Source organism: Triticum aestivum, chromosome 6A (assembly GCF_018294505.1).
Source record: "Triticum aestivum cultivar Chinese Spring chromosome 6A, IWGSC CS RefSeq v2.1, whole genome shotgun sequence".
Classification (NCBI taxonomy): domain Eukaryota; kingdom Viridiplantae; phylum Streptophyta; class Magnoliopsida; order Poales; family Poaceae; genus Triticum; species Triticum aestivum.
The window spans coordinates 12,175,437-12,187,023 of NC_057809.1; the positions used below are offsets into that span (position 1 = coordinate 12,175,437).

Below are 11,587 nucleotides of genomic sequence, written 5' to 3' on the forward strand. Positions count from 1 at the left end.
TGTTTGATGGGAAGTTTTCAAGTGCTACATGTAGAAGGACGCTATAGTGGCTGCAATCTTGCTGCTAAGTGACACGTACTGTCACCCTGTTTCTAATGAAAAAAACTGAAGAACAATGACTCATTTAAACATTGTTCAATTTTGTGGTTCATGAGCCTTTTCTTCAAAGTTTACTTAAAAGTTGGGTTATTAGGTAAAAAATGGTTCCTTTCCTTTTGTGCTTGCAATTTATTGTCCTGACAAAAACACTTTTTATTGCAGTGCTAAGAAAATGCGTCTACTACTTGACTGAACTAAATACTCTTGATAGCAAACCCTCTCTGGGCATATTCGTAGATTCAAGGTGAGGAGACATGCCAGCATACAGACCAGCAACATACATGGCACATGTACGACGTTCTAACAAGAGCATAAAGTTGATTGATTCTTGATAGCATCACCTGAATATATCACTCACGGATTCATGAATGTTCCCCGTTGCAATGCACGGCCATTCACCTAGTAAAGGCAATGATTTGTTGGTAGTAGAGGCATCTCATGTTTCAAAGGGTTAAACCTTAGCCGTCGTGACCCGGCTCCATGGCTGGGTCAATCTCGCACCTCTGTTGGTGCCGAACCCTAGGCAAATTCCCCCAAATCTCTTGTTGTTTCTATTGATTGACCGAATGTGAGGAGCAATAGTAGATCAATAACTCTCGTATAACCGAGGGAAAAAGAAATGAAGAGAAGTTGGCGAAAGTATCAAGTGGTACATCTACTTTTTATAACATCACATGAAGCCGGCGAAAAGGAAAGCCGATCAACGAAGAAACTGCATAGGGGACCTATCATGAGTGAACATTGCGTGGGCGCCATTGGCCGCATCTCATCATCTTGTTGTGTAGAAGAAGAAATGACTGCCGATGCTGCTGGTGCCTCCATCTCTATGACCTTGCCGTCCAAGCCCGCATTAGCAACAAACACGTAGCACTAGAGCACGGGAGGAGAGTTGATCAGGGAAATCGCCTTTCTTGACGACAGGAGAATTAGTGATGGGCGACTCCACGCGACGCTGATGTGATTTCAGGCCACACTAAAGGATGTCGGAGAAGGGGGCCATAGGACGAACTCAACCGCATCGGTAGTGGGCTTGGTGGATATTGTGTCGAGGGCTCGGGGACGCACTCGGTGATGGTGGTGGACCTCGGGGAGGGGGGCCTCATACACGTGGATGCAGGGGAAAAGAGGGTGCACGGGCTTGAAGGCATTACTCATCCACCTCTTCTGGCAAAGAGAGCTCATCGGGGCCAACCGCGTGAAGGAGGAGCTTGAGGTAGCTTGGAGGAGGCGACGACGACAACCAGATCCATCTGGCAAGCCAGAGTGGAGGCATCCCACGTGGGAGCAGTGATTTCGGTGCCTAAGCTTAGATGCACCTGCTATTATGTTTGTTCATTGCTGCATGGAGATTCAGGAAATGGGGCATGAGGTGGCATTGCTAGGGCGTGGAAAATCCCCAAAATGAACTATACATGCATGAATAGTGTGATACATGTGGGTCTATCGTGTAGCACACGAGGAGGGTTCGAACGAAGGACAGACGGTGCCATCTTGGTTGGATTCTGATCCATGGCACCTAATCGTCTGCATTCATCTAAGTCGTGGCTCACTCTGCTGCCTGTGGCATGACTTTGACACTTTGAATCCGAGTCATGGCCTAAAGATTTGTGTAGCTCCAGTTGGGGCCTGCGGTGTAGGATCGTCGGTACGCACACCGAATGTCATCCACGACCGACGTCGGCCAACAGATTGCTAGCTTACTAGACGCTACAAGAGGTAGCGTCCTTCGTGAAGTTTGTGTGCTTCAACACCAACCAGGTCATCCTAAGCCGTCATGGACAACCCATTCATCTACGTGGTTGACTTCAACATTGGAGACGACTTCTCATGGTCGTTGCTCATGTCACACCTTGCTCACCATGGCAACAAGCTGTTTCATGTCACGTCACTTGCCACCACATTAATGCACCGCGCGGATACGCATGCACCTACAATCGTGCATGGTGTCCCTCAGAGTTCACGCGCGTCCCTAGGGGCTCCCATTCCAGTACGACGAGAAGGACCTCCTGGTCTGGGCTGGAAGTCACGTAATGGTACCTACAACAATCTCGAAAAGAGTAGAAGGCCTGGATTTCGAGAGCATCTGAGCTCGCACTTAGAAATCTATTTTTGTTCCCACGGTCCATACATAGAGAGAAACTAGAAAAGAAAATGCAAAACACGCATACATGCATGCATGCTTCCACAAATGGGTTACCAGATACCTTTCTGGGGCTCTGGTGACCTCACATTCATTGTTGACCCCTTACGACCTCACAATCATGGGAGAGATTTCATGACCGCACACTGTCTCTATAAAAGCCTATCACCTCTATGAATCATGTGGCTCCATCATTTCAAATCCTCCGCGCGCCTAAGATACCACTTGAGAAATTACTAATGGCCAACGGAAAGAATGTCATGGCCATGTTGTTTCTCACCACCATTGTGGCGGTGGCGGCCACAAGGCCAGCCGAGACCTATGGCGCTGCGGAGGAGAACACATTGAAGATGGCTACCCCCAGCAAGAAAGGGGTTGACGCTACCTTAGCAGCTACACGTGTTGTTGCCGCCGAGAAGTCCATCAAGAAGGCTGAAAGCGCCACCACACCAGAAGAGGCCGCGACTGCCAAGCAAGATGGAGCAAAATCTGCTTCTGCTGCATTAAAGTACAATGCCATCTCTCAGCAGGCAAATGGTAAAGGTTCTTCTACCTCCCTAGGCAGGAAAGAAGCAGCCGGTACTTTAGCCGCCGCACACTATGCCGCCGCCGAGAAGTCCATCAAGAAGGCCGAAACCGCCAAGACACCTGCAAAGGCCGTGGCTGCCAAGCGAGACGCAGCAAAGTCTGTTGACAATGCATTAAAGTATGATGCCATCTCTCGGAAAGCAGCTGGTACAAGTTCTTCTACCTCCCCCAATAGGAAAGAAGGCACCACTGATGCTGCTAAGATGTTCACCAAGAAGGCTGAAACCGCTACCACACCTGAAGAGGCCGCGAATGCCAAGCAAGCTGCAGCCAAGTCTACCGCTGCTACATCAAAGTATGGTGTCATTTCTCAGCAAGTAGCTGGTACAAGTTCTTCTACCTCCCCTAGCAGGAAAGAAGCTGCCGGTACCTTGGCAGATGCTCACATAGCTACTGCCGAGAAGTCCATCAAGAAGGCTGAAACCGCCACCAGACCTGAAGAGGCAGCATCCGCTAAGAAGGATGCCGCGAAATCTGAGGCTAATGCAATGCAGTACGGGGCCATCTCTCAGCAGGCCACCGGCAAAAATGGTGCCTAAGTGGTGCCTTAAACACCTATTCACGCGCAACATCATCTACATACTACCATGCACGCAAAATAGCAGCATTGAGATACCACGTTATGCTAATTCTCATGCATGCATGCTTTGTTTAAACGTTCACATTATGAATCATGTATTAATGTCTTGCTTGTTTTATTTTTAGTAGTAAGACACGCTTGACTTGCTTTAAAAAAAATACAACAATCGATGTATACATGTATCATCTGAAAATTAATAATATGAGTTCCACCACAATTTGTGTCTTTTTGTCATATTTTGGGTGCAATCAATGCACACATCCAATACACAAAATTGGACGAGTCAATGTGTTATGGCTCCATGGAGCGGCGAATCATGTTTTATTGTCTTGCTTGTTTTACTTTTAGTAGTAACTAGATGACCTGTCACGCCATTTGGCGCGCAAGACAAACTTGAACCAAGAACTAAAAGAGATCTCTTTGCCTTTTTTTAGCATACAGTTTTGATGTATACTTGTTTATCAAGTGCTATGAATCAATATAGAAATATTTTGGATTGTTTGTTGTGTAGGAAAGGCGAAAGCCCACTATGAACTGAAAGCAATTATTTTGATAAACTTAGGAGTGCAAGTGGGTTTTTATCATATAATGGCCTTGCTTTCGAGTGTACATGATATTGAAAGAACATAAAGATTTGATATCATAGATAGCCATATACGCGATTCAAATAGTTTTTGACACAAGCGATACATTGCAGTTATGTTAGTACTACATGGTAAGATAGGATGAAATGTTTGGATTTGTTGGCAATTGATACATTGTTCTTCCACAAGGAGAGATTGTGTCCATCTCTATCACTCGATTGGTAGGTCTCATGGTCTTTGATGGTTAAATGGAGCCTCTTGACAACTTCTGCAAGCATGTTTTCTCCTGTTTATTTCACCATGGATTGGTGACAGCTGAAACACATAGAAGCAGTATAGATTAATGTCCTGGAATTTATCAAGTGAAATATATGACTACACTTTTGAAGATTCTCTATGGGCAATGTAGAAGATCTAAGTCAGGCTGCTAAACCAACTACAAAAATAATAATATTTAGGCAATATTTCAAGTGAATGGGTAAGGAATTAATAAGATGGAGAGCTGCACTATCATCATTAACAGAAGGAAAAAGCATAGACAATGAAGAATATTTGTCTCAGTTCAGAACATACATGAACATGACTATAGACACACAAGATTTATTTTCCACAATATGCACAATTTAATTTAAAGAAATCCATGTTGCTTTATAGTAGGAAGAACACACCTGCATTGACAAAAATACAAAAATGTAAGATCCGAGTAAATATACAGATAGGCGACACAATAAAATGTAAGGCATGTCAACATAGAGCACTGTGTCCAGGAGCAGTTCTTAGGAATAGCAGTCAAATACATCATATAGTAATGGGATCCAACACAATCAACCCATGGTACCTTTTCTACAGAAAAAGCATAAAAAAATATGATATAAATGTTTCTTCTGATCTTCTCTACCTAATATTATCTGTCTGATCTTCGTGACTATGATCAGTCTGATAAAATATGCAAGCCATATGATTACTACGAAAAGGATGGACACAAATTTGTGAGCTTCCTTGTGCACAAATCAGAATTCATGTGTGTGGTTATCATTGGTATACATAGTGCTGACTGGTCTCTTATACAGCAAGGTAGACGCAGAAGGCAGAGTAGCCTGTGAAAATCAAAGTTACTGGGTTGCAGCTTTTTAAATAACCATGCTTTGCAACAACAGAAAAAATCACTTTAAATCTATGAGAGAAAATAATGTATTACCGACAGTATGGAGGGGAGGATGAAGGAGCAGCTCCCTCACTACCTCCTCTGGCCGCCTCTTCAATTTCATAGCCATTCTCACAACCACTTTGAAATATGAAAAGGTTGAAGTACATAATAATATAGGAAAAATATTTTGCAGCCATTATCCCGAGGTGCACTCTTTTGACAATGATAAATATTAACCATATATTGGATAATGAAAAGTACAACACATAAGCATACACTCCTTATCACCAACAATATTTATCATTAGCCCCCAAAAAAGTCTCAAATCTCATGTGCGTGACTTAGAGCCATGATACATACCTACGGACAAGTGAATAATTAATAGGCTATGCCTACGAAGAACAAACAATAATAAAACAACATCTGACATGGTAGATTGGTAAAGAATAGAAACAATTACCCCTGTGAAATATTTTTGTAGCACTTAATGCTTCATGACACGGCAGGAGTATCTATCATTGGTGTCACATGCCTCAGAGCCATCCACAACTTGATGGAACATTCACAATGTACCAACATGATGAGAGCCTGTATTACATACATCTAGCATTATTCACCAGTTGCGAAAATGGATACCAAAGAACAGCCAACTTATCAAATTTGTTGAAAAGTAATCCAGAAATTGATGCCTAATGATCAGACTCAGGCCTCAGTACAAACAACGCCGTATCGTTTTCTACCTCCAAAAGTAGTATATATGTTTCAGTGGAAACCACAGAAGCTCCAGCAGCAATAAATAAAATAAGGGGAACCAAATAAAGAGGCATTCCTCTGACGAGTTAACATACCTCAACACACATTCCCCGGATCTCTCCTCTCGGATAGAGACCAGCCGAATTTGTCCCATCGGATGCCACCAGTATCTGATCAAGACCAGCAGTGACAGAAAAGAACCAATTATAACAATGACAAATCATTGAGCTAGCAGACAAAAATGAAGGAGCCAGTAAAATGAACAATCAAAATGTACAGAGAGCTAAGATGCTATAGGATGGAGGCGACTACGATACTATGCCCAAATTTTGTTATTTATATTGGCCTAATTATTTGACGCGGATCTTTGATGTAGCTCTGCATTCAAACTGCTAGTCTGCGGCAACAGAAACTGAAACTAAAAAGATCAGAAATAAGGGGACAAATATTGTACAAACCAGCGAATAGCTTCTTGAACCAAGCTTTATATTGACAGCATTAATCTTGACGCGTGCGCTCGTGGTTGGACTCACGGAGCTGGCCGTTCGTGGCTGGATGGTTCACGCGAAGACTTGGCCAGGTCATTCGTGCCGTGCCGCCGTAAGTGGAGCAGCTGGGTCAGCCAAGCCGTTGGCGTGCATGTAGTGCGGACGTGCGTGGGCGTGCATGTAGTTAGTGGTTAGCTAATGCGTGTGGGCATGGCTTAGTGGCCGGTGCATGAGCTGTGTATGTGCGCGTCTACTACTTAAGGTGCTGGCAGGTGGTAGAGCTAAAGTAGCTAGAGAGAGATGATGTAGCCTCTGGGAGTGTATGTGCGCTCACGGTGGGGTGGTGTGCGTGTGGCAGAGTTCGAGCTCGCCGGAAATAAAAGGGGTTGTTCGTGCGGCCGGAAGCGTTTGTGTGCCGGGAAACCTCGTGTCCTCTCTCTCTCTTGTTTCTTCCTTGTCTCCGGTGATCGCAGTGGTTCAGTGGTAGGCTAGACAACAACATATATATCATCTTGCATAAATGGCAAAGTCTGTACTAATTGATGCTCTTACCACAAGAATAGAACTACTCAACTAAAAAGACAGGTGTACGTATAGAAAAGGAGAGAGGGGAAGGGGCAGACGAGGGAGTGGAACCTTGAGGTGCAAGGGCACGAATCTAGTTGACATCAGGGCTTGACTATTCTACTATTACTACTGGTGGCCAAGGAGCAATCCAGCAATGGGAGTTAGAACAGCACCGCACCCGACATTAGTGGCACGTGGTCAATTTCACAAGTGCTTGGACATCCCCAATTCAATGTGCAGACCAAGTGGAATGAGAACCGAAAAGGATACAAAGGAGCAATATTTCCTGAAAGAATGGCTGGACCAACTATTTGTTGGCTGCAAGCGGTCGTGTGATGTTACAGCCTATAGCTCCAACGACTCAAGACCAAACTCATTAGGTAGTCGTTCAGATTTTTTTTCAAGAAGGCCATGAAGAAACACTAAAGGAAGAAAAGCTATCAGCCAACATACTGGAAAAGCACACATTTTTCCCTATAAGAAGAAACTCAAAGTCCTGGCCCAACCAGCCAGAGAAGATAAAGGACAAGCAGGAAAACAAATAACCTGGCAACTCATATTTCCACAAAGCCAAAATGAGTGTTAGGTAGTTATCCTGACAAAAGCTCAGTCTCAAAGGCATTTTCCTAAGTATGTCTTTAACAAATACTCCAACAAATGTAGAATTGAATGAACGGCTTTTGGAACAACAAGAAATAAACTTAGCAGCCTGCTGTTAAGGTTGGTTATTCATAAATAAACTGAAATTTTTTTGGCGGTAATATTCAGAAGGTAGAATAAAAAGGCAATGCAGAGTATTTGGAATGAAGAAAACATATATTGTTGTACCAAATGGCGCAAGTTACAAATTTAAATGGCGAGTTATTTGCACCCAAAATTCATAAATTCTATCATTCTAAAAGTACAAAAGATTATGTGAGCTCTAAAGGGTACAATACATTTCCGAGTAGTTTGATCGATCATCTTGCAAAATTAGCTCACGGAAAAAGGATGACAAAAATGGAAATACAGTTGATCTTGTGCAACGGTGGTAACAAAAATGAGTAACTTTCAAGGAAACAAACAATTTGTAAGTAACATATATAATCTGACATCTAATTCTACCGAGATATTTGCATAAATATGTGATGGATAACCTGAGTTTCTCGATAGTAATCTCCTAGGAACTTCAATCTCTGACGGGAAGCAAACTACATCAATCCCTGTCAGGAACCAAGCAACCTCACTGCATATTTTTGTAGAGATGAAGGCTTGTAACCAGCAGGAGCAGTGCATAATTTGCAACCACGCTCACGACCTGCATAACTAATAGATGGTCACTCTGCAAATGACAGATAAGAAATTTATAATGAAAAGAACTGATGCATCCCAAATGGTTGATATGTATGCTGACATATAAGCAACTACTACCTTGCTATTGCACTAACTACCACTGAAGCACGCCGACCATTGGCAAATAGCATGTCTATCAAGAGATTTGCAATGACAACTTCTTTTGCTAAATTTAATCAAGTCATCTGTGCATCATCATTAGTGATCTACGTCACACACATCTTCTAGTAGCCTACAACTGATACATGCACCTGTAAACATGCTGCTGTTTTTACCTGGTAAAATAGATAGCGTTACAATTTATTTATTTTTGCCATGTGCAAACTGTATCATCAACTTGTATGAAAAAAGCAATATTTCATCACGATCACCATCAGGCAAGTGGGTCCTTCACAAAATAAGCATTGTAAAGACAGTAAGAACAACATACATATGCTGACGCATGCAAAGGAAATAGACCACACACATGTTTGGATGAATATATAATCAATCACAGACCTTTCAATTTAGAAACACAATGACAAGCTAGCTCAAGATGAATCGATTTACATATTTTCAACCCCAGAAAGAGGGCATAAAAAACAAATGTACTAAATTTAAGAAGCAGTCATAAAGTAACTAATATCTGAACTGGAGCTATATTTCAGTTAGAAGAAAAGTACCAAGTATTAACACATTTTTTCATGCAGGAGTAGAAACATACAAAGGCATACATACCCATGAATGGTAGTCCTTTCTTTATAGGAATGGAATTTCTAGGATAACAAATAGTGTATGTGTTTTCGGGTTTGTAGTGTTATAAATTTGAATGGTATCAATTTTCTCTCCCGTAAAGATTCTTCAACATTTATTCAGCTCAGCAACAATATTTGGTGGCATCTGAGCTCTATTGTGAGTTGCAGCAAAGTTGTCGTGAACTGTGGAGATCCACAAGCAGCGCCGCATGTACATGGGCAATAAATTTAAATAAGAAATTTGGTTTTAGCCATGAATATCAATAGTAGTTGAGATATATATATTTAATTCACCCAATGTTCAATTAACATCTGAACACAACATGTGTAAGTGTGACCCTTAAAAAAACTATTTGTAAATGAGAAAAACTAGTGTGCATTATCAGGATCATTCTCTAACGTTCGAGATTTAACTGGTGACGCACATAAGATTTACTAATCTACAATCTGCCTAACAATCATAAGACTCCAATTAGCAAACTGACAAGCCATTAACTCAAGTTAATACTGAAGATGCTCAAACAAAAATGGCATGCATTAAACAAATCAATGTTAAACTAATCACCGTCGCATCACCTTCTCACCTGCAGCTTGGCAGCAAACCAACGCCGTCGACAACCACTCTGCATCTTGGCGGTTGTATCCATCCCGCTGTGGCTGTCAGCGTCGATGGAAAGTAGAGTGCTTGGAGTGGCCAGCCGTCGACTGCACTCACGTCAGGCTGCCCATGGTCTGCGAAGAGGTGGCCAGGGCGACAACGTGGCGAAGAGGATGAGGCATCATTGGATTGGGAAGGCCTCCGGACTCTCTCAAGCTCCTGCACCCAGATTGAAGTCTCAATGAGCATAACAAGGAGACATGGAAAGCCCATTCTCAAATATGTGATATATCATGGCCTGTGAAGGCTAGAAATCTCCTTTTTGGTGACTTAGAGATCTCATCTATGGAACTACAAAAGTGGAAACATCTAACAATATCTGATGTGTGTCCTTCTTAGGTACTTTATATGTCAAACGGACTGCAATAAATAGTGTTCACCCTAAAGAGACGCCTACATCAAAATTGAGAGGGGAATCACCTAATGTAGCGTGATATGAGGCTGTTGAACTTGGTCATCATGTTCTTGCTGCGCTGGAAACCCCGCTGAAGAGATTCAAGCAGAAGCACCTAGTTGAGAGAGAGGCAAGGTAGATGAAGAGATAGATCGGGATGGAGTACAGGAGGGGAAAGAGGGATAGGGGAGGGTGAGCATACCGGTGTGGCGGCTCACCTCAAGTCGTCTTCCTCGCTGGCCGTTGGTCGCTTCAGGCGGTGAATCAACCCGCGCCGCCGACGCCGCTGTTGGCCGCCACCGGAGAAGCACGCCTCTGTGCCCGCCGGTCGAGCCACCGCCGAGACGCCCGGTTCTCCTCTTCCTCCTCCAGATCCGGGGCTGGCGGCGCAGGAGAGGACAAAGACGGCTGGGGCGAGAGAGAAAAGGGGCTGGCGGTGCGAGAGAGGAGACGAGGGAGAGGGAGGCAGACGAGATGTGGGGAGAGGAGAGGAGCCGGCGGCGGCAAGAACGGATGAGGGTCGCGGGGGAGACGGGGGAGACACACCCACTCCCTGCCGCCCTTTTTCTCTGTTTTTTCCTCGTGCTGCTCTCCGTCGCGCGGTGCTTTGTGCGGTCGCTGAGATTTATACCCCTGCACATGAGAAGACAAAAATGCCCTCGGCGGGGCACGAAATTTACAGGCGGTGGCAGCAACACTGTTCATGGAGATTTAGGGGCGACGTGGCTGGCTTCGTCCTGCCTACTACTTCTTGAGGGTTTATGTGTTCAATGTCTTGCTCGTCAATGTATTATGGTCCATGGAGCAGCAAGATGTTATATGATATATCTTCACTACTTCAAAAAGAACTTAAGGTTTCGTCGTACATCTGCCCTTCATCCAACCTCCCTACCAATCCTTCCTATTTTGATTTTTTTCTCCCATCTTTGATTTTTCTCCCCATTGATTCTACCTAAAAACCGCCTCAATGTCACATGTTTACTGTATATGTAAAGGCCTCCTTTGGTTCATATGGTAGAAAAATCATAGGAATAGGAAAGTCATAGGAAATGAGATGACATGTATCTCAAATCCTATGAGTAGGAATAGGAAAGGAGATGCCCTTTGATTGACATCATAGGAGTTTTTCATTGAATCTAGGCTAATGTTTATTTTCCTATGAAATGTGAAAGATAGGAAGAATTCATCCATAGGATTAGGATTCCATTCCTACAAACCAAAGGACTCTAAAGGAATTTTTCCTATAGAAATCCTATCCTATGAAATTCTTACAAGATTCCTCCAAATCAAAGGAGGCCCAAGTGGTTGTGATGAGACAGTGGCTGGGCACTTCAGATTTATTCCCGTAACTGACTGTCAAATTGAGTCATCCATCGTCCTTTCGATGATTGTAAGAAAGTTATATGTTTATTGTATATGTCAAGTGGTTGTGATTATCGTTACCGGCCACAAAGTTATATTTTCTTGTCTTAACGAAGGGTTGCATACAATGCGTGTAGGTCTTGACGCCTGATAACCCACAA

The 11,587-nt window shown here is 43.3% G+C and overlaps 1 protein-coding gene and 1 long non-coding RNA gene across 5 annotated transcripts; one reads left to right on the forward strand and one right to left on the reverse strand.

The window, feature by feature from the left end:
* The first annotated feature begins 2,429 nt into the window (after positions 1-2,429).
* Positions 2,430-3,525, forward strand: LOC123129974 (antifreeze protein Maxi). The gene has a single exon (XM_044549930.1). It carries the CDS (start codon positions 2,479-2,481, stop codon positions 3,364-3,366), a length of 888 nt encoding a protein of 295 aa, XP_044405865.1. The 5' UTR covers positions 2,430-2,478; the 3' UTR covers positions 3,367-3,525.
* Positions 3,526-4,036: 511 nt separating this feature from the next.
* On the reverse strand, positions 4,037-10,650 carry LOC123131660 (uncharacterized). Of its 4 annotated transcripts, XR_006464266.1 has the most exons (8): positions 10,267-10,650; positions 10,091-10,179; positions 8,554-9,829; positions 8,083-8,243; positions 5,987-6,061; positions 5,190-5,726; positions 4,565-4,659; positions 4,037-4,306 (listed from the first exon to the last, which is right to left on the reverse strand). It is a non-coding gene; the product is annotated as an uncharacterized lncRNA (long non-coding RNA). The 4 variants fall into 4 exon arrangements; XR_006464265.1 differs by having other exon boundaries at positions 4,040-4,306; positions 4,565-5,726; positions 10,283-10,650; XR_006464267.1 differs by having other exon boundaries at positions 4,040-4,306; positions 4,565-5,726; positions 10,091-10,155.
* Positions 10,651-11,587: the final 937 nt, after the last annotated feature.

What these genes read in the sequence shown, in the direction of transcription:
- LOC123129974 (XM_044549930.1), top strand. Translation starts at nt 2,479, where the DNA reads ATGGCCAACGGAAAGAATGTCATGGCCATGTTGTTTCTCACCACCATT.